We start from the raw sequence: 23,540 nt of genomic DNA, 5'->3' as shown, positions 1-23,540 counted from the left end.
AGGCACATTGGAGACTGAATTTCCATTGATTATATTCTCAGATTGGGCTATTGTGGCTTGATGACTCATAGATGCAGTCTATTTAATGTCTTTAGCAAATTTTTTCATAGTTCTTTGACTGTTGGTCTGCTATTTTCTGAACATTTAAATGTGTCAATTTTACCAAAGCAATTGTGAAGGGCATTCAAGAAAAGGGCATGGCAGAAGTTCTTTAAATAGTAAACAATTAAATTACCACATTCATAGTACACATTCTGGTTCATAGTAAATGCTCATGAGCCACTGCACCCTCAGTGCTGGTCTCAAGCCTGGAAATGGGGATGCTTGTTTCAGGAAGGGCATCCAGTGTAAAAATTGTGTCAGAATCAAAATATGCAGACGGGTGATCCACTGTGGCGACCCCAAATGGGAGCAGCCAGATGAGGGGGAGCAAATTCATATTACACATATTAATATATGGTAAATCGTCCATTCCCTTTGTCCATCAGTCTTATTGTTCTTTCAGAGTTTGTGCTGGCTACTATATAATTATAAATTATAAATAAATTATTATAATAAATAATAATAACAAATTATAAACATTATAAATAAGTTTGATAAACATTTGATATATCACTTGATATATCAGTTCAAGGACTGGCAAACATGAAATAATGAATTCCTCTGATGAATCTTGTTTGATTGGCAGGACTTCAGCATTTCAAACTGTCTTTGCCTTTTTTGATAGACATATGCTAAATGTGACATGGGAGCACAGAGACTTGTCTTTCAATGCTCATGGCTATCTCACAAATCCCTCCATGGTGATCATCGCTTTGGACCGAGAGAGACTCTGGGATAAGGTAAGGTGAAAAATGAGACCTTCATGATCACTAAATGTTAATATCTCAGAACACAATGGCCGTTAATGAATTAAATCATTAATGGAATCATTGTTTTTAATATGTTAGGAGGATATGATGTTTACACTCCTATGCTCCCCCTTAAAACGCATATTCCTGTTCTTATATGATGTAATACTTAAAAATTGGTAGAAATAAACATTTAATTGAATGCTCTAGATATATTCTAGAAAAAGCTAAATTAATCCACTAACTGAAAGTCAAGTTAAGTCAAGTAGGCTTTATTGTCATTTCCCTATTACAAACAAATGTAATGCTTGTAATGAATTTTAGGTTACCCAGAATCACACTGCTACACTTAACATGAAACTTAACACTTAGCATGTCAGATAAGAGGTGACAGTGACAAACAGTGCAAAGTCAATAAATGTAATAATACAGGCAATAGATGCAAAAAACTATAATCGCTAACACAATTTTTTCCATTGTGATTTGAACAATCATGAAAATTTACAGAAAATAGGTGAAGTTCTTGAATAATAATTAGAGAATAATTATAGTTGTTGTAATCAGGTAAATAAATTGGTTTATTTGCATTTTAACATAGATTTCAATTCAACTTCAACAGCCTTATACAAGAGATTTTTAGAGAATGTTAGATGAGCAGTTACTGGAGCTCATAGTATTGGAAAGAGAATTCCTAAGACTTCACAAAGCTATATAAGGCTGAAGAAAGTCAGTTTTTCAAATAAGAGAAATTCATCACCATTGCTACACTGATTAACAGTGAGTATCCTACAAAGCTGGAAGGATGTGTCATGTAATTCTCTTACATGGCTCTACAGTGGCACAACACACTATTTGTGGTATCACTGAAAGGCTGTGAGTTCAATGATGTTCCGAATCAGTTCCTAATGATGCCATGGCTATACATGGCTAGGAGTCCAACAGAGCATAATTAGCTGCGGTATCTGGGTGGAAAGGACAGCTTTCTTCCCTCTCCCTTCTGTTGATGAGGGCAACACTAGCCAATGACAGGCATCTTTTAACACATGTACACAGATAGCACTGAAATGCAAATGTGTTTAGCTGTATGCAACAGTTTGAAAAGATGCAGTGACTGATATGTTTCAGAGGATGTCTGGGTTAGACCTCCCTTTCTTTCTGAAGTAGGAAGACTTTGGTAGTGGATGAATTGTCTATAAATAAAAAATTGGGCAAAAACAAAGGAAGATTTTCCAATAAGTGACAAAGAAAGGAAACCAAGAATGACAAGTTATTCTGAATTACAAAAATATTAAGAAAACAGAAAAACATGATTCTATTAGTATAATGTAACCATGGAAGAAACCACTGCTTTCCAAAAGCATGCTGTACATTATTGGTGTGTCAAAAACCACCTGTATGTTCCCCAGAAATATGTTTAATTGACGGGAATTTGTAAATGTACACAGAATTATGTTTGGAGAAAACTGCATAAAGAAATACTAAAGCCAAAATCCAACTGCAACCATGTTAGCATGGGAGAATATGTAATGATATCCTTTGCTGCTTCAGGGGCTGCTTACTATACATATGTACCATCACTGAGGGACCAATGATTTACACAGTGGGAATTCTAGGAAATTATACAGCAGGGTGTTGTCTGTGATCTAAAAATATGTTGGGTCATGCAAACATTAGATTTCTCCAAATCACACAAACAGAAATATAAACAGTGGCTCAAAAAGAAGACATTTTTTTTATTTTGTACATTTAAAATACCTCCTGACTACATACATATATATATATATATATATATATATATATATATATATATATATATATATATATATATATATATATATATATATGTGTGTGTGTGTGTGTGTGTGTGTGTGTGTATCAAAACCATAACATTAAAACCACTGACAGGTGAAGTGAATAACATTGATTATCTCACTACAATGGCACTTGTCAAGGAGTAGGCAGCAAATGAACAGTCAGTTCTCGAAGTTGATGTGTTGAAAGCAGGAAAAATGGGCAAGTGTAAGGATCTGACCAACTTTGACAAGGGCCAAATTGTGATGGCTACACAACTGGGTCAGAGCATCTCCAAAACGGCAGGTCTTGTGGGGTGTTCCCGGTATGCAGTGGTTAGTACCTACCAAAAGTGGTCCAAGGAAGGACAACCAGTGAACCGGCAAAGGGGACATGGGTGCCCAAAGCTCACTGATGCATGTGGGGAACAAAGGCTAGCCCGTCTGGTCCGATCCCACAGAAGAGCTACTGTAGCACAAACTTCTGAAAAAGTTAATTCCAGCTATGATAGAAAGGTGTCAGAACACACAGTGCATTGCAGCTTGCTGCGTATGGGGCTGTGTAGCCACAGACCGGTCAGATTGCCCATGCTGACCCCTGTCCACTGTCAAAAGTGCCTACAATGGACATATAAGCATCATAACAGAACCATGGAGCAATGGAAGAAGGTGGCCTGGTCTGATGAATTACGTTTTCTTTACATCATGTGGAATGCCAGGTGCGTGTGCGACACTTACCTGGGGAAGAGATGGCACTAGGATGCACTTTGGGAAGAAGGCAAGCTGGTGAAGGTAGTGTGATGTTCTGGCGATGTTCTGCTGGGAAACCTTGGGTCCTGGCATTCATGTGGATGTTACTTTTACATGTACCACCTACCTAAACACTGTTGCAGATCAAGTACACCCCTTCATGGCAACGGTATTCTCTAATGGCAGTGGCCTCTTTCAGCAGGATAATGCACCCTGCCACACTGCAAAAATTGTTCAGGAATGGTTTGAGGAACATGACAAAGAGTTCAAGGTGTTGACTTGGCCTCCAAATACCCCAGATCTCAAGCTGATGGAGCATCTATGGGATGTGCTGGACGAACAAGTCCGATCCATGGAGGTCCCACCTCTCAACTTACAGGACTTGCTAACGTCTTGATGCCAGATACCACAGCACACCTTCAGAGGTTTTGTGAAGTCCATGCCTCGATGGGTCAGAGCTGTTTTGGTGGCACAAGTGGGACCTACACAATATTAGGCAGGTGGTTTTAATGTTATGGCTGATCAGTGTATATATAAATATGACTTTATGTAAATGGAAATCATGTCACATTTTAGGTACAATTCATCTAGGAATGGTAAGTTACCACTGAAGGCAATAAATTACAACTGTTAGGATTTGAATATGGCTATGATTATTCTTATACTGTTATGCACAGATAATTTGTCACTGTCAACAACAGCAGATGATGCAATTACAGTTTGTTGTCTAAAACAATTCCTTTGCCCTCATTTAGTCAGACCCCCAGAGCTTTGGTTCTTTCTGATGACATGAGACATGTGGAGAGTGGCTGGCAATGTGCTAACGCCACCTGACTGCAGAAGCAGATGTGCATATAAATAGGTCAATCAGAGCATCCTTGAGGTGAATGAAAGGATAAAATAATAAGAAGCATGCTGTTAACCACAGACCACAAAGACAAGATAAAAATACTTTGTAGATCAGCAGTATTATATTAGAAAAAAGTCATGTCTCCTGCCTTACAACTTAGCTCTGTAGCCTTGCTTGTTTTCCCATCAACACTCTCGGTGCCACTTCTGTCGTTCATGCTGCCTGGGTCCTGCTCACATTAGTGGCATGAATCACCATTGTACTATTTTAAAGTTTGAGCCAGAAGATATCCTAGGAACTGTTGATATCTACTGCATCTGGAGACTTGATCTTTGGCAACTTTGTATTACTTATTGAACTTTTTTGTTCTGAACTTTTTAGCATTTACTGTTAATGAATGTTGGTTGCCATGTTAATGCTTTAGTATTATCAGTTACAGATTTCATCACAGTGCCACATTTTGTAAATTGCTAATGCAAAGTTGTCTAAAAGTCAATTTAAAACCTAGCTGACATATGCATAATTAAAAAGTTTATAACATTCATCTATCTTCAGTAACCGCAGTGAATCCAGAACCCATTCCAGGAACACCGGGTGTGAGGCAGGGACACACCTTGGATGGGATATCAGTCCATCACCAGTCCAGTCCATGCATGCACCTTCACACACTCATTCACACTTAAGGACAATTAGAGTCAATCCACCTACATGCATGTTTTTGGGAGGAGAGAGGAAACCAGAGAACCCGGTAGAAACTCAGATACAGTAACCCTGGTGCTGTGAGGCAGCAAAACTACCTGCCGAATCACCATGTCACCGATATGACTTTTAACAAATAATGCAAAAAGAATTGCGACTACATTGTTTCAAATACTGAAATTGAATTCTTGGACACATGATCATGTGGGCTGTTTAGTCTTCAGACATTTGGATTGATGATCATTGGTAGTGTGTATATGCCAAGGTATTGCATTGCACCTTTTTGAATGAATATTTTTAAAAAAGCATTTCTCCCAAAACATAAATTGCATCATTTCTTGTGACAGGAGTAGATTCATCATTCAGAGCATTAACATAATACTCTGTTAGGTAGATTACTTTTACTTTACCACCCATATTTCTATACAAGTTTCTGTTTCTGTATCCATCAAAAACTTGCCTTCCCAAACAATGTGAATTAAGAATTACATTACTTCATTGTTCTGTGGTACCTATGAAGTTGTCATATGAGTAACAACCAAGACAATCTTGATTTAAATCACATCTGTCTACTTCATTCATTTGTGTGTGAAAAGAATGGTGGGGTACCTTATATTTACAATGTCCATCCACCAAGTAGTGATTATTAATGGTTCAAAAGACAGAGCCAATGTTATCATGCTTCAGGTCTGTCTCATTACCCACACCTGTAAGCCACAAGATTGGATTTGTTTGCTTTGCTGATTTTTTGAATAATACTTCAATAAATCCCTGTTGCCGAGGCTTATCATGCTTGTTAATCATGAGCAAACATGGATTACAATGACATGGACTATCTCCAATCTGATTCCAGTTCCTGCCTCTGCATTCAGATCAGCAGAACAATAGCAGAAGGGTAAGACTTTATTATAGCTGTGATTATAGGTCTACATGACCTTACATAACCCATTTCTGACAGCTGAGATGGCCTTGCATGAACATTTATAAAGGCTTATTCCAAGACGCACAAGCTGTCATCAAAGCCACATTCGGATGTCAAGATGAAATTACACCTGAATTAAGTGACAGGTATTTGTTGCTATAATATTGTGTTATGACATTAATTTAGGATCAGAAGTAATATATAATATATATTAATATATAATAATATATTATTCTGTCATGGGAAGCCTGGCTTCCACTAAAATTTTATTAAAATGTCGCAATGAAATGTTTACCACAGTGTCTTGGTTGAGCTCTATATATTAGTGAATCAAATGATCAAATATTTCACTGCAATATCACACTGTTCATTCATTAAACTCAAACACTGCAGACAGTGCAGTACCTGAAGCTCCCAACACATAAGGCTTCTCCTTATGATGATTAGTAGATGTCTTAAAGGGATAGAACCTCATAACCAATAATTAAATAGAGAATGAACATGATTGATATGTCAAACTTAAACATATCTGAGCCACTTGGAATCTCTCGGAGCCTGCTGTAGGTGTAAAATATAAATATGGTAAATAAACTGTACATTTAAAGTTCTGTTTGATTATTTGCATTCATATCTGAAATGTATTGTTTATAAATCTAGCTAGCTAGCTGTCATTTCATTCTTCAGCTAGCAGCTTTAGAGCTGAAACAGCAGACACTGCTAATGTTGACCTGATTTTAGAAAAGTCTTTTGATGCTCATACTTATGAGGAGAGACTAAAAATTAAACAAGAGGGCAAATTTTAATTCAAAAGTCGGAGAGCAAAAACGATCCTTTTAGATGTCTTGGTACAGTAAAACTGACTAGCTGTGTTTATTATTAGGCTTAGATTCCAAATCCCTGTGAATGAGCGATAACGTATTAGAACGAGCGCATTAATATAAGTATGTCATTAATGTTACCTATGTGGTACTACAATAGAATGTTGTGCTTCCCCTATTTTAATAACCACGAGCCGCCACTGATATATAAAGCTACATGAACACATTTTATTAAAGAGCCAGAGAAAACATACATACTCTAGTACATTACAGTGTCATGAGATTGCCATAAGTATTCCTTAAAATTCTTATAAGGGGAAATATGAAACCCTGACATACCACAAGTGCAGAATACAAAGTCAACTATCATAAAGCTCTAAGGTAAGTCAGCCTGGAAACAGTCATAACACAACCTTCAACAAAACTGTTATTTGACTCAGGTGTTATATCAGTTTGACCTCAAAAGTGATAAAAAAAAGCATGTATGGCATTTGTATGAAAGCTGTCACCAGTTGAAATACAAAATTAATGTTTATGTGCGTGATTTTTTAATGTAGCCCTATAAACACCACCCTTAACTAATGTAATACCAGCATATGTATCGAATCAGTAGCTATTCATTACCTCTGTAGATGTGACTAAATAAAAAACATAAATTACAAAGGTTATTACAAGCATAGCTTGTAAATAGAGCAGCCTTTTCTGATGGGTCAATTTTTTTTGCTGTAGCTGAGAAAATGGCTCATGTATCTTACTGTGCTATTACTGTAGCAAGGGGTCGGAAATCGTAAATGTTACGACTAAACCATGAATGTTGTGACCTGTGTACACTGTAGTATACAATTTTACACTCTACTATACTATGCAACACTATACTATACTATACTGTACTATACTATACTATACTATACTGTACTCTACTATACTACACTACTATCTACTTAGCTGGTAAATCATTGAGCAATTCCAAAGGGATCAATTGATAATATAGTCTAAATTTGGGCATAAATGTTTCAAGATGAATCCTTGTGGTGATAGTTGGAAATGGCAGGTGCACAGAAACACATGGTGGGTATTGATTTAGAGTTTATTTGGTAAGCTGCTTACATAGCATTCAATATAAAGTTTTACATTTAAGATCCTGCCAGGTTGATAATGTGATCACATTAAACGAGATGAATTGTATTTCTATTTAAATTAGTATAAAACAAGCATGGAGCACTGGCTATGTTTACTTCAGTGGACCTGAAGTCTAACATGAGGATTGGTGGGAAGCTTGTGTGAAGATGGGGTAACAGCATTTCAGGGAGCTGTAAAACTGGCCTGGTCCGACTGTTTACTCTCTATATAATGTTTTTTCTTCTTTTCTTCTTATTTCAGCTCAGCAAATATTTCTGTCCTTCTTTCTATCTTTTGGAAATGACTCAACTGACATTCATGTCAGTAAAGGTAAACTTTTTCAGGATTAGGGAAGAAATACAATCTTGGATGAAAGGAACACAATGAGTTACATGTTTTATTGCCAGTTATTCATCATACCATGCCTGACAGAATGGCACTACTTGAGTGCATCATACTGAAGAGCAAATGATTCATTCACTATGAAACCGATGTGCGCTACTTGCGCTCAATTGAATTATGGGATGTCTTTTCTTTATTACTGCTGCCACTCACCTGCAGAATTTCTGTGCCCTTTGTGTCACCTCTTCTCTCTGCCTTACAGTGGCATCCTAAGGCTTTAAAGTGAAGTAACATATTTTTCACTCTGTGTTTCCCCAGGTAGGGAGTTATGAGGCAGGATTTCTGCACATGCGCTACCCAGTTTGGCCTCGCTATGGCAGCTTCTTGGAGCCTGTGTCTGATAACCGTCACCTGACAGTGGCCACACTGGAGGAGAGGCCCTTTGTCATCGTGGAGAGCGTTGATCCAAGCACAGGGACATGTGTGAGGAACACCGTGCCCTGTCGTCGCCAGGCTAACAGGACCGAAGGGTAAGCCATTAGAAATTATTCTTTTTTTCTGATGTTGTGTGATCTTATGTATTGTATGACTTTCAGTGTGACTTTGAAAACAAAGAGCAGCTGCTGTACCACTGTGAGAACATATTTCCTTAAGTAGAAAGCAAGGTGATTTAAAAAGCAGGATGTTTAGGGTGGAGAGGAGAAAATATCATGCACTGCACTCCAAAACTGGACAATTTTAGTTTTGGCATTGCACTCCAACTGATCCAAACCCAAAACTAAATTTGAGGTCAAACAATTACTTGGAGGTTAAAGTGAAGATTTTTTATGCAGGTTTGTTCCAGGCATCACAAGGTAGAATGGATGCTATATAACGTTATAAATGCATTTACATTGTATTATGGATGCAGGATTTATAAATATTTAAAAGTAATAGAGCTGGCTCCAAGAGCACAATACTGGTGAACTGAAGTGTTTCTGATTAGTCCAAAGGTGTTGATTAATTTTCTATGACAGCACAGCTCTGACAATAGCAGCAGCTGTAATTCAAATCATAGGTTTATATTAATGCACTCATTCTAATGAGTTAATGTTTCTATAGTAAACAGCTCAATCACAGGGACTATAATCCAAAGCTAATAATAAACTAAAAAAAAAAAATGCTATTTAACAGAAAAACATTTATGGAAGGAGTCTCCAGTGTCAGCGTTTTGTAACAGTCAGTAAGGCTTCGGCAGCATTTTTTTTTTGTTTGTTTTGTTTTGTTTTATTAATTCAAGAGAGAGAAAAAAGAGAGACTAACGAAGTAATGGTTTATAGCTGCTAGAATGTAAGAGATAACCAGAACAAACTTGTTTCACAGACATTCCAAAATGGTATATATAACTATAAAACATGAAGTGTTATTCATTAATTTAAAAAAATCTTTGGCAACTTGCTGTGGTACTGTGTCAGGGGAATAAAACAATTCTGGACATGCTGTTATAGTAAAATGATCAACTCCAGAGTGGTAATGTCCTTCAGCTTTGCATCACGTTTTATTCCTTACATTAAAAAATATATTATATAAAACTTATAGAAAACTTCTCTTTAAATGTAAATGAATTAAAGTTCAATTTAAGTCACTACTGGGTCTTAATGACTCAAAGCTAGCAGTGTAAATTCAGCTCTTATGTGAATCCTATCAATTAGACCTCATCTGCTATTACCAATGGGGTTTACAGAGAAAATCCATGTTTACTCAAAAGCTATTATTATTATTAGAGATTATTTTTTGCTACACTGCATGCATTATCTCAGATTAAGCACCCTATCCAGAGCTGAATACTGCAATTAAAACCAGTCATTAGGTTCCAGCAAAGCTTACAGTGGGGTTCCATTTTCATTACAAATTATATTATTGACAACAGCTGGAGTGAATCTGTGAAATATTTACATGAATGTCAGAGTTGCTTAGTATTTGGTATGTCTCTTTTTTGTTTTAATGACAGTGTGCACTAGAGCTGGCATGGACTTCACAAGTTTGTACAAAACCTTATGATCCATTTAGATCAAATCTATCACAGTGTCAATAGTAATGATGATCAGTGCCATGGACTGTCACAAATCTCCATATTAAATGACAGTACTGTTTGGGAAGTCTTGGAATCTTTGGCCACATTTTGAAGTGAATTCTTCCTGTTTTTTTTTTATTTGTGTGTGTGTGTGTGTGTGTGACTTTATAGAATTTATATGGAATTTATTTTGACTAAGTTACATTATAGTTATCATCATATTTAATCTGTGTAGACTATGAAAGGAAGACAAACAATATATGTTTGGTTGCCTAGGAAAAACCCTTCACATGGCAAAACTTTGACATTTAAAAGAGATTAGACATGAGGAAAATCCTAACTTTTGTACAAAGCAGTTAACAAGGTCAGTATCACAAATCGCTTAAATATGAATTATATTAATAGAAATAGTGCAGAATCTTGATTGTTAAATATTCAACACTTCCTTTTTTGTTTAAAATATTTTAAAATTCTAAACTCCAATTTTAAATGAAAAAAATCCCAGATTTTCAATGTGGTCTCAGACTTTTGGACCCTCTATATGTGTATTTCTTCTATCATTGGCATATTCCCAGGCAAGAATGACGTCAAAATAGTAGTGTTGTGAAAGTTGCTGTTGCGCAGCCCCCGTGGCAAATGAGAGATGGCTCAATGAGTTGTGCAGTGGCAGTAAAAGGAAATACACAGTGAGTGAGGAGCACCTCGTGCCCTGGGGGAAGAGATGACAGTTTCATTATGACAGCATGCTGAGGGGAGAACATGTTAATAAATCCGTGAATGGAGTAATCACCCCTCAGGGAAGATGGGATGCCCAAGAGGAGCATGGTGATAAATAACAGTAATGATGACATCAGTGCCATGGGCTGCCACAAATCTCCATATTAAATGACAGCACCATTTGGGAAGTCTTGGAATCTTTGGCCACATTTTGAGGCGAATCCCAGGATCTTATATATTTGCAGTGGCCTTCTACCTGTGGAAACACAGTGAAATCAACTTCAGTCAAGATTCTTAAAACTATTACTTGATAACCAGATATTCTTATGTGTCACTATTGATTATGGTATAAATGTGGAAGCCACATTCAGTGAATAATGTTTTGACTTTGTACATTGAATATTCGTGTCCGCAAAGTGTGCTAGGAAATCATCCATGTGCACAACTTTACTGAAAGAAAAAAGTCTTAGCACATCCATGCTACTCCTGTAACTGTGCAATAACAGCTCACTAATGGCAGCAGAGATATATCTCCCAGTAATTTATTTGAAAGCAGAAATAGCAAGAAGAAGTATGTGTACACATTTCCACTAAAGAAACCAATGAACTCAGACCTCAATTTTCTCCTCATACTCCTTACAGTCACCTTACTCCCTCAGTCTGGACATACACACATCAGTATAAGTGCATTGTGTGTCTATAATATGTGTGTGAGCCCACATAAGCCCTTGACTGATTAAAGAATCTGGCTACAATTCACAGCCCACTTAACCTAAAATCTCTAGTGCAACATTCAGCTTGAAAGATAGGGTAGCAGGGGACAAGCTTGTTTATGTTCTGCATGGGTTGCTTGCACACGGAGACTTTCATCTTCACATCAACACTTCATTTGTTTCCCTTTGTTGTGCTTGCTGTCCATCTGTCCTGGCCTCCTGCCTCCTGTCTCTCTTCTTCCACAGCGCAGTAGGCGGGAGGTCTGGTGAAGGGTAGAGGTGATGCACTATCATTACTCCTGGAGCTTCTCTGTTCACTGCTCCCTCTGACTAATGGCTAAACAGATCACTGTGTTTGGATGGTTGTAAGGAACTTTTACTGTGAGGGTCTACAGTTTATGTTTAGTGGAATCTTTAGAACCGGGGACTGAATATGGTCAACTCTCCCCCACACAGTATGCTCTAGTGTGTATAGATGTGGAACCCTAACTTTGACAGATTAATTTGTAGATCAATAGATTGATAGATCAATAGATCAATCTATCTATCTGTCTATCTTTCTATCTGCATGTACAGTGGCATCCAAAAGTCTGAGGCCACGTTGAAAATCTGGGAATTCTTTACTAGAAATTTCTTTGAAATTGAAAATAAACAGAAGGTTTTAGATTTCTGAAATATTTTAAACAAATAAAGTAATGTTCAATATTTAATATTCAAGATATTCTGCACTATTTCTAGGTCCCTATTTAAATGTAAGCAAAATTGTGATATTGACCATGTTAATTGCTTTGTACAAAAGGTCAGATTTTCCTCATGCCTAATATCTACTGAAGCATGTGTTCATACAACTCTCCGATGGATTTGATCTAAAATGGATCATGAGGTTTTGTAAAATGGCTGTTGTGTTTCTTGTGGGTTGTGGTCAGTTTTCTAATACTCTGACAGATTGTTCACTCTAAAGTGGTAAAAGTGATTCTCACCTCTATTTGCAGTGGTATTGGTCATTCAGAGCCTTATACCAAACTGTGCTGCAAAGGCTTCTGCATCGACATTCTCAAGAAGCTCTCGCGCACCATCAAGTTCTCCTATGATCTCTACCTGGTCACCAATGGTAAACATGGGAAGCTGGTCCGAGGCATCTGGAATGGGATGATAGGCGAGGTATGAGAGATGCTAGCCTTGGCACACACACACACACACACACACACACACACACACGTTGATGATTAAATCCTCATCAAAATTCAATTGTATTAGCAGTGAACATGTTGATCTAAATTTAAAACTGGCAATAACCTCTAATGGAGCATCCTTTCTTCAACACAAATCTGCTTGTGTGTGTCTAATTATTATGTGAGATGCAGCCTGTGTCATTAAATGTGTTCACAGAGTGAACTGAATTTAAAATACAATCTCGACAACATTCATCCTGTCAACTCCTGCCGCGTGTAGTGTCACTTGATCCGGTGTTTAAGTGTCTTCCACAGCTGCTGGTGTTTTCAGCATTTCTATCACCTGCATCTCCCCACATGTCCCACATTTAAAATTAGCAAAGATCTGTATTCATAGTATTTAAATGTTTGTGTGGCAAGAAAAAGCAATTGATGAGCTGATTTAAATTACTACTGCATAACTGTTTGACAGCGTCTTTCCATCTTACTTTGATGTTTCTCCTTAGGCAATGCTATAGCGTGTATACGTCATATTGATAGGTGCTGTTACACACTTAGTTCACACTGTGATGTTAGATAGTGGTTGTGTCTCACCTAATTAATCCTGTCTGTGGAAAATTAGATGCCGTTTTAACTGTTATGCAGTACTCATAAAGCCATGCATAAAAGCACACCACAACTAGATGAGCAAATAAACCAGTTAAGCAATGAAGGAAGCTGCCATTAATTGGCTGCACTCATTATTTTTCTATTTCTCTCTAATGATCTCTAGGTCTTCTACAAGCGTGCAGATATGGCTATTGGCTCACTCACTATTAATGAGGAACGTTCAGAGATCATTGACTTTTCAGTGCCATTTGTGGAGACTGGGATTAGTGTCATGGTAGCTAGGAGCAATGGCACTGTCTCCCCATCCGCCTTTCTAGGTGAGAAAGTTTTATTCACGGGCCTTCTCCCCTTTGGCAGTAGACTAAAAAGACTATGTGAAACAGTTACAGGCAGCACTAAATATTTACTGCTAATTGAAGTTTGATCAGCTACAGTTGGAGTAATGTTCTAAACTAAAATTAGGACATGTCCCTATTGCAGAAAAGACAAAAAGAAATTACAGATTTCAAGTCCCATTGGTCTTTTAGATACAAAACATGACCATTTGTTTTGTTTTGTTTTGTTTTTAAAGCAGATCATTTATCAAGTCATTATTCTTTCACTAATGGGACAGCAGAGACCTAAAATAATGTAATAGATCTCATCATTACTGATTGCAGTGGTTAATAATGCCATGGTGTATTCTCATGGAGGTTGTGAAATGTGGGTTAATATGTTTCTCTCCTTACAGAGCCTTACAGTCCAGCAGTGTGGGTCATGATGTTTGTTATGTGCCTGACTGTTGTGGCTGTAACAGTGTTCATCTTTGAGTACTTTAGCCCTGTCGGATATAACCGTAGCCTAGTCAATGCCAAAGGTTAGTGATGATTTTTTTTCCTCTTCTGTCAAAGTTCTGTTAAAAATAAGGAACACAAAAAAAACTAGCTTAATTAGTCCATTAGTCCATATCTCTTAATCATAAAAAAGGTTAACTCAAACACCCTAAGGGAACTCAAAGATTCTATGTAGAACCCTGCAACAGAGGAAAAGTAGAACCCCTACAGAAAACCTAAACCATTAATCAGCCAAGGAACCTTTGAGGATACTTTCTTTACTCTGAGCAGACACAATATATACAGTACATGCTTCCTGTTTTTTTTTTATTTGTGTGTGTGTGTGTGTGTGTGTGTGTGTGATTTTATAGAATTTATATAGAATTTATTTTGACTGAGTTACATTACCATTATCATCCTGTTTAATCCATGTAGACTATGAAAGGAAGACAAACAATATATGTTTGGTGGCCTGGGAAAAACCCATCACATGGCAAAACTTTGACATTTTCTACATGGATTTTTCTTCATGTAAAGTCTGGTTAACCTCAAAAGGGAGAAAATTAAATTAAAGACTTCATTCCAATTCCACTGAAAGATGCCCTGCGAAAAACGTTAGTGACAAATTGTAAAGAATTATACATTTACAATGAGAAATGTGTCGTCACTCGTGTTATCACTTTGATCAGCATCATCCAGTCTCTGTCTCATCACCTCGTTACTTGCCGCATTTGAACATGGGCCTCATCGTTGTCTCTTCACTCAACCGATAACTGTTCTTGTTAACATTTCCCGGAGAAATAATCACTGATTTAGTTAGTCTGTGCTGCTCTAAAGCTAACTGTCTTTTAAAACTTTTTTTATTAATGTCTTTTTATTTGGTCATATAAACATTTTAAAACTTATTTTAAAACTGTATGATTGAATGCTTAAGTGGTCTTCTCTGTTTTGATGATGATGTGAAGCAGAGGAGCATCACAGACATTTTGACAGTTGATATCTGTATACAAACTGATATCTATCTGATATCTATAACAAACTGAATTATTTAGGCTTATGTCATTATTCAAAAATTTTAATTACACATAATAATCATTTAAAAAAATTAAATGATTACAGGACAATTTTACCCATCTTTAGGCAGACTGCCTGCATGCACTGCTGTGTTTGTTAAACTGGCTCCTTGCCGACATGATATTTGCAGACAGACAGCCATTTTCGGCCGTTTTCCAGAATTCGGCTGCAGCGAGGTCCAACCAGTTTTCACAGACCACCACACATATTGACATTTCTATATATATATTGATTCTACATAGAATACTAGCCATGTCATGGAGTAATACATGAGTGGTTTTCTCTTTTCTCCACCTCCTTTCTGTCCATCTCTCTACACAGAGCCTGGGGGGCCCACATTCACTATTGGGAAGTCAGTCTGGCTCCTATGGGGGATCGTCTTTAATAACTCTGTCCCTATAGAAAACCCTAAAGGAACAACCAGCAAGATTATGGTGCTAGTTTGGGCCTTCTTTGCTGTCATCTTTCTAGCCAGCTATACTGCAAATTTAGCTGCCTTCATGATCCAAGAGCAGTATATTGACACTGTATCTGGGCTCAGCGATAAAAAGGTAAGATAAGCAGACAGTTTCTAAAGAAGTAAGATTGAAGTTTAACATGCTGAATTGCACATAGTCTATATACATACAGTCAGGTCCATAAATATTGGGACAGTGACACAGTTTTGGTAATTTTGCCTCTGTACACCACCACAGTGGATTTGAAATGAAGCAGTCAAGATGTGACTGAAGCATAGACTTTCAGCTTTAATTCAAGGGGCTTAACAAAAATATTGCATTAACCGTTTAGGAATTACAGCCATTTTTACAGAGTTCCTCCATTTTCACAGGCACAAAAGTAATGGGACAATTGACTGATAAGCAGTTTCATGGCCAGCTGTGGCCTGTTTCCTCCTTATATCATGATAAATTAAGGAGATAAAAGGTCTGGAGCTGATTCCAAGTGTTGAATTTGCATTTGGTAGCTGTTCATGGGAACTCTCAATATGCCGTCCAAAGAGGTGTTGATGCAAGTGAAGGAGGCCATCAATAGGCTGAAAAACCAAAACAGACCTATCAGAGAGACAGCAGAAACTTTAGGAGGGCCAAATCAACAATTTGGTACATTCTTAAAAAAGAAGGAATGCACTGGCGAGCTCAGCAACACCAAAAGGCCTGGGAGACCACAGAAAACAACTAAAGTGGATGATTGCAGAATTCTTTTCTTATTGAAGAACAACCCCTTCACAACATCTAGCCAAGTCAGGAACACTCTGGAGGAGGTAGGCCTATCATTGTCAAAGTCTACAATCAAGAGCCACCTTCATGAATGTAAATACAGACGGTTTACCTCAAGATGCAAACTGCTGGTAACACTCAAGAACACAAAGGCCAGATTAGACTTTGCTAAAAAACCTCTAAAAAAAGCCTGACCAGTTCTGATGCAAGATTAACTTGTACCAGAATGATGGGAAGAGAAAAGTATGGAGAAGGAAAGGAAGGGCTCATGATCCAAAGCATACCACATCATCCGTCAAACATGTGGAGGCAGTGTTATGGCATGGGCATGTTTGGCTGCCAATGGAACTGGGTCACTGGGGTTTATTGATAATGTGACTGTTGATAGAAGTAGCAGGATGAATTCTGAAGTGTACAGAGCTATACTTTCTGCTCAGATTCAGTCAAATGCTGCAAAACTGATAGGACAGTGCTTCACAGTACAGATGGATAACAACCCAAAACATACTGTGAAAGCAGCCCAAGAGCTTGGAAATTAAATGTTCTTAAATGGCCGAGTCAGTCACCTGACCTCAGCCCAACTGAGCTGCTTTTCACTTACTGAAGACAAATCTGAAGGCAGAATGACCCACAAACAAGCAGCAACTGAAGATGGCTTCAGTAAAGACCTGGCAAATCATCTCAAGGGAGGAAACTCAGCATTTGGTGATGTCCATGGGGTCCAGACTTCAGGTAGTCATTGACGGCAAAGGATTTACTTCCAAGTAATAAAAATAATCCTAATATTTATGATTATATTAGTTTGTCCCATTACTTTTGTGCCTGTGAAAATGGAGGAACTCTGTAAAAAATGGCTGTAATTCCTAAACGGTTAATGCAATATTTTTGTTAAACCCCTTGAATTAAAGCTGAAAGTCTACGCTTCAGTCACATCTTGACTGCTTCATTTCAAATCCACTGTGGTGGTGTACAGAGGCAAAATTACCAAAACTGTGTCACTGTCCCAATATTTATGGACCTGACTGTATGTATAGAAGCAGAAGAAGTCTGCTTAGAGAAGTTATTATATCCCAGGTTTTAATTACAGTTAAATAAATTACCACCATTGAGATACTTTTTTTTGGTTACATTTAGATAATACCTCTCAAGAGATGCATATCTACAAAACTGAATAAACCCTGGGAGGAAAATGTAATAGATTTGACAGCAGTGATACATAGTTTTCTTAATGCATGCAGATTTCACAGACACTGTGCTTCAGCATAAACCAGGGATGAATTTAAAACTCTGTTCTTAAACCTTATACGCTGCAGACTGATCCTATTCAACTTTAGAAGGATTAAAGAGGCTTTGGAAGGAAATTACCAGATTGTCCAAACCATTCAAATGCAATATATCTCCTCACTCGTATACCTATATAATGCACTGTGGAAAATCTGACACATATTTGCCAAAACAATTTGTCAATAAGGTTTGAAAGAAAATACAGTGCCAGCTGTAACTTTCATGAATGGTAACTTAAGGCACTTTTTAATCACTGAACTTATGTGTAATTCCTTTTTTGTATTGTCAAGCTATGACTTTGAAAAATGCATTGACACTGTAGTGACAAAGTAAGTTTCACTTCTGTGAGAACCTAACATATGAAAATTCGACACTGCCTACAGCTAACAATCTGACATCTATCCAAAGTTCATGGTCTGTCTTATCCTGCAGTTTCAGAAGCCCCAGGAGCATTACCCCCCTTTTCGCTTCGGCACAGTCCCAAACGGCAGCACTGAAAGAAACATTCGCAGCAATTATCCAGACATGCACAGTCACATGACCAAATACAACCAGAAGGGAGTGGAAGAGGCGCTCAACAGTCTCAAATCAGGGTGTGTTTTTCTCTGAACTTTATTGTGATTTAGAATAATCCAAGACAGCTGGTCTTTAATACACCTTCAACAGGCCACTATTAAGTCAAATAAATGGACAGTAATTATTTGTTTGATGTAAGTATATGTAATTATATGTATCCCTATGTAATTATTACTTTATCGTGAGCTTATCAGTAAGATAAATGTCACATGGTCTTTGCTGCAGGAAGCTGGATGCCTTCATATATGATGCTGCAGTGCTTAATTACATGGCTGGCAAGGATGAGGGCTGCAAGCTGGTGACCATTGGCAGTGGGAAGGTGTTTGCTACAACAGGCTATGGCATTGCTTTGCAGAAGGACTCCCGCTGGAAACGCCCCATAGACCTGGCTCTCCTCCAGTTCCTGGGAGATGGTAAATCACCATCAGGGGATCAGATCTGTTCCACAATTAATATCCTCAATCACAGTGTGAAGCCGTTACTGTCCTCTCTCAGGGTCTCTATGATATCATCAAAGACCCATGAATTCATAAGGTTTATTACAGTGACAGTTTGAATGACTTATAAGATTACACACTCTATTTACTTTTTTACTTACTGTATGTGTTCCTATTCATTTGATTTTAGTTTGAAAATACACTCTCAATGTATCATTTTTAAATACAGCATGAAGATAAATACATTTGACCCATTAGGAGTAGAGTATAAAGTATAGACTGATATTTTACTGATATTTTAAGAAATTAAAAAAAAAAATACTGAAATATTTGACATATGGTCTGTTAAAATTCTCATGTTGAACAGTGTTCTCATTGCCATTACTTAGTAGCTTTCTTTTAATGTTCTTGGAGGGGACACACAGAGACTGGAAACTGTATGGCTGTCTGGAATATGCCAGAATGAGAAGAATGAGGTGATGAGTTCCAAGTTGGACATAGACAACATGGCAGGTGTCTTCTACATGCTACTAGTGGCTATGGGTCTTAGTCTGCTTGTCTTTGCCTGGGAACATCTGCTTTACTGGAAAATCAGACACTGTGTGCACAAATCTGACCGTCTAGACTTCCTCTTGGCCATAAGCAGGGTAGGTGTATGCCAAACCACAGCATGCTGTTTCATAAAACCAATTAGCTGTTTCTCATACTAAGGCAGCAAAGTCAAACTTGGAGTTTTTGATGAATACTGAAGCATTCGGTTTATGTTTTAGAACTGTAAAATATCACTGTCTGTTCCAAGTCTCCCAGTTTACATTAATGTGTGGTTGTAAATAGTTAGATGCCTTCAGTTGGATCGATTGAGCACAGTAAGCAGTATGTTCTTGCTCATGTCGTTATACTTTAAATATAAGGAAAAACAATCTTGGATGAGATACAGTGAAAAAAACAACATTTTATATTTAATTCAAAGAGTTTGAGTGTATAAATTTAACTTTATAGTATAAATACCTATACTGTGTATCACAACATATTATTATTACAGTTGAGTGCAGAAGTTTGTATCCCCAAGTTCTTCTACAAAATAGAAATCTATGTTTCATTTTTAATGGTGGTTAAAATCCTATTACCACATGGCCTAAATTTTAAAGTATTTGAGTCGATATCTTTAATAGCCAGCTCAATGTTTGTATCCCTATTGACATGCTCTAATTGTTTGCATTTTTCCCATTACTGTGTCTAATGATTTAAACCTGTCAGCGTGTTTTCTCTGTTAAGTTTTATTTAAGCATAAAAGGTTCAAACGGGCTTAAACTCAAAAGCAGTTTGCTGTGAGCAGTCAAGTTAAAAGTCAGTGGGATTAGGAAAAAAGCTATCACAACACACAAAACAGAAAATATCGACCTTTCTCAGAGCTGGAGAAGGATTTCAAAAGATATCAAAGTGTTTACGGAGACAATTATCATGAGAGAAAAACAAAGAGGCAAAAACACTAACAAAGAATGAAAGAAAAATAACTGAAAAAAAAAACTACCTGAAACTTTGCAAAAACTCAAAACCCCACAGCAGGTGACAGAGAAAAATCTATATTTATATAATATAATTTTTATATAATATAATTTAACTTGTTTCTCTAATAATTTCTTAATATATATTTTTGGCAATTTTTATTTCTCTTATATATTTTCACAATTTTTGTTACTTTTGATAATAAAGGAACTGTAAAACTTCCATTAAATTGGTCACATTGGTTTCATCATTCTGAAACTGGGGCATACAAAATTACACTCAAGTGTATATTAAATATGTATAATATATTCATAATAAAATTCTGGATTATCTGTCTCTCTTAGGGAATTTACAGCTGCTTTAATGGTGTTGAGGACATGGGAAAATCTGGAAACTTGCAGAATCTTGACATCACAGCAAACTATGCCCAGGCTAACATGCTTAAAATGCTTCAGACAGCCAAAGACATTGTCTCCTCAGCAAAGGTAGAGAATTCTTTGGACAAGGCAACAAAAACCATTGAGAACTGGAGTCGGAAAGGTGGGAGTTTACCGGCACGCATTCCACAGGTGACCACCACAGAGACACTCCCAGGTCAGCTCTCTTACATTACTAACATCACGGAAAACCACTCATCCCTCGTGCAGCGCTCTTTAACGCCCCAATTCACACAACATTATGCTGAAACTGCCAGTCCACCACATGCATCTACTCAAAGACTGATATCACACCCAACTCCACTACATTACACCGTCCCTTCCCGATCTGGTGGCCTGTATAATGGGCTGCCTCCCATGTCTAGCATTAGTGCTCCTCATTTAGCAACATATGATCTGCATTCCCAAAAGTCAGCCAAAATGGCCTCTCGTTTCATCTCACATAAAGATCTACAGGCACCAGACATCTTCGCTGAGCATCAGGAACCTTACCACACCTTTGTAGGCCCCAGATGGAAAAAGAGATCCCAAAGTTGTCTGGAGGAGACTGTGGATCTTAGAGGATTACATGATGACAAAGGCCACAATGCGTGTCTTGCAGAAGTCCAAGCAAACCATTTTGCACATGATGTACATCCTTCTTCTATGGAAAGCCCTTATCGACCAGGAGATATTACCTGTAATTCCTGCATTAACACATATGCAGATCCTGGGTTAGATCACATACCTTTAATAGGAAAGAGAAAAATCCATCGCAGGCCCTCCTTCCTTAAAGCCACCTGGGGCCCAGGCAGGGTGCGGTTTCCAAATGAAAGGCCTCTTGATCCAGCCTATCGAGTGGACATGCCAGATCTGTTTCCTTTCACAGAGGTATGTGGTAGAGAGAGAAATAACAAATACCACCCTTTGCCTGTGGAACACATTTACCTTCACTCATACCGCCGCCAGCCAAGAAAGGGTCAGAGATTAAGGCACTCCCAGTCCACCTATCTGCCCTCTTACAGGGAAGCAGTACATCATGATGCCATAGGTGTGAGGAGGGCCTCCAGCCTTGTACATAGACAATACTCCTACCCTGACCTTCCAGCCTACCAGAGGCCACTGCCATATGGACCGGCAGAGCTGTGCAACATCTTCCCCTGCATGGGCCATCCCAGAGACAGTGGGTATAGGGGGTATAGGGCTCCTGTACACCTGCAGGATAGCCATCTGCTCCCCGTTCCAGGCAGCAGGGTGCTTTACAGGGTCGGCTCCCCAGGTGTACCTCTGACATGGGGAAGGATCTCTAGTCTGGAGTCTGAGGTTTGACTTTTCAAACTTAATTATTTATTTTCCACACAGTTATTTGCAGTGCACTGAATTCCAAGAACCAGTTTGAAAACTACCTTTGATTCCTGCCAAAAAAAGAACTGCAGACCTATAAACTTTGGGCTTTCTTTTATTCAACAAAGTGCAATAATACAAAGATTGTACAAGAATTTTTGAACAATTAGTGTGGTGTATAAATAGTTCATATTATGTCTAGTGAAGTGTCCTTTTTTTCTTTTATTTTGAGATAAATTTGGTATTGATCCATATAATCAGCTATAACACTTACTTTTATAAACCGTTAAGACAGTCAAAAATATTTTTGAGCTCTCTCTTTCTCTCTCTCTCTCTCTCTCTCTCTCCACATTGCAGGGTGAATCAAATGGTATTCTATTATTAGTATTATCAAGTACCTCCAATGCTTTAATAAATCACAAAAGCCTATCAATAGATCCCATATAATTTGTGGCTTTTTTTAAAAGGGGTAAATGAAAGACTTGTCTGAATGCTACCTTCTGCATTCAGTACCACATTATTCTTTAGGTATTGTGATTAAAATATAGTTCTTCTATGTCCATTATTATGTACCTTATTATATACATAAGAACCAATATAAAAATCTAGGTGTTGACCAGTAAAAATGTCCAGTATAAGTTCTCCTCTAAATGTTTTAGTAATTTTTGTGTTAACAGGAGAATTTTTTTTTATTTTATTTTTACAATAATCACAATCATGTTCACACTCCAGATAGATTTGAAATGTTTTTATGTTTTTCTCATTTGTACCTGTACTTAAAACAAATAAAATTAAATCTACAAATAAAGCTGATTGCAGCTGTACGTATTGTGCCTCTGTATTAACCCAATGCCTGTATGTACTATCAGTGCACACCTATAGCAGCAGTTTAAAAAAGGAAAGAGCTGTATTGGTGATTCCTGAACATATCCACAGCCACACAAGCACACTAGACTATATGTTAACGTAAAGCCTTAAGTTATAGAGAAAGGGGGATGAAAGTGTAAGAAGGAGAGTTAAAGAGAAAGACCTTCAATTCTGAGCTAAGACTTTAGGTTCAGTTTTGATCAGAATAAAAGCCTTCAGTTGTGAATGCTATAGGTTATAAAAAGTTTATAAAAAATATTTATAAAAGTTATAAATATCTTACTAAAATCAATCCATATAGTGATTATGCAAAGTGTATGGAATGTTACCCAAATTGTCCTTCACTCCTGGACCTCATTATGTCCAATGTCTCCACCTCAGCGTGTTCCTCCAAAGCCCAAGGTGACTTACGCTGAGGTAATTATGCAGTGAGGCTTTTGTTATCTCCTGATAAGGAGCCCTCTTTTCATGGAGTGAGCATATGAGAATCTAAATGCTGAGAAACTTTCATTTTCCCATTACCAGCCTTGCTTTTTTGTTACTTATGAATGATAGCACAATATCAAGAATTTACACTAACCCCCTTTCATCATCGCTGTTCA

At 37.5% G+C, this 23,540-nt stretch overlaps 1 protein-coding gene across 1 annotated transcript in view; it reads left to right on the top strand.

Annotated features, from left to right (window-relative positions):
- The window catches only part of grin2cb (glutamate receptor, ionotropic, N-methyl D-aspartate 2Cb), a 38,176-nt gene extending 15,317 nt beyond the window's left edge, over window positions 1-22,859 (top strand). The window contains exons 5-14 of the mRNA XM_026915910.3: window positions 728-842; window positions 8,460-8,671; window positions 12,617-12,785; window positions 13,569-13,722; window positions 14,136-14,261; window positions 15,613-15,842; window positions 18,225-18,385; window positions 18,594-18,781; window positions 19,220-19,452; window positions 20,656-22,859. Coding sequence (XP_026771711.1) covers window positions 728-842; window positions 8,460-8,671; window positions 12,617-12,785; window positions 13,569-13,722; window positions 14,136-14,261; window positions 15,613-15,842; window positions 18,225-18,385; window positions 18,594-18,781; window positions 19,220-19,452; window positions 20,656-22,056 — 2,989 coding nt within the window. The 3' untranslated portion in view covers window positions 22,057-22,859. The remainder of the gene's footprint in view (window positions 1-727; window positions 843-8,459; window positions 8,672-12,616; window positions 12,786-13,568; window positions 13,723-14,135; window positions 14,262-15,612; window positions 15,843-18,224; window positions 18,386-18,593; window positions 18,782-19,219; window positions 19,453-20,655) is intronic.
- Window positions 22,860-23,540: the final 681 nt, after the last annotated feature.

This window comes from Pangasianodon hypophthalmus, chromosome 12 (genome assembly GCF_027358585.1).
Source record: "Pangasianodon hypophthalmus isolate fPanHyp1 chromosome 12, fPanHyp1.pri, whole genome shotgun sequence".
NCBI classification, from domain to species: Eukaryota; Metazoa; Chordata; class Actinopteri; order Siluriformes; family Pangasiidae; genus Pangasianodon; species Pangasianodon hypophthalmus.
The sequence above is the reverse complement of the archived record's forward strand: the minus strand, read 5'-3'. Positions and strand labels throughout refer to the sequence as shown.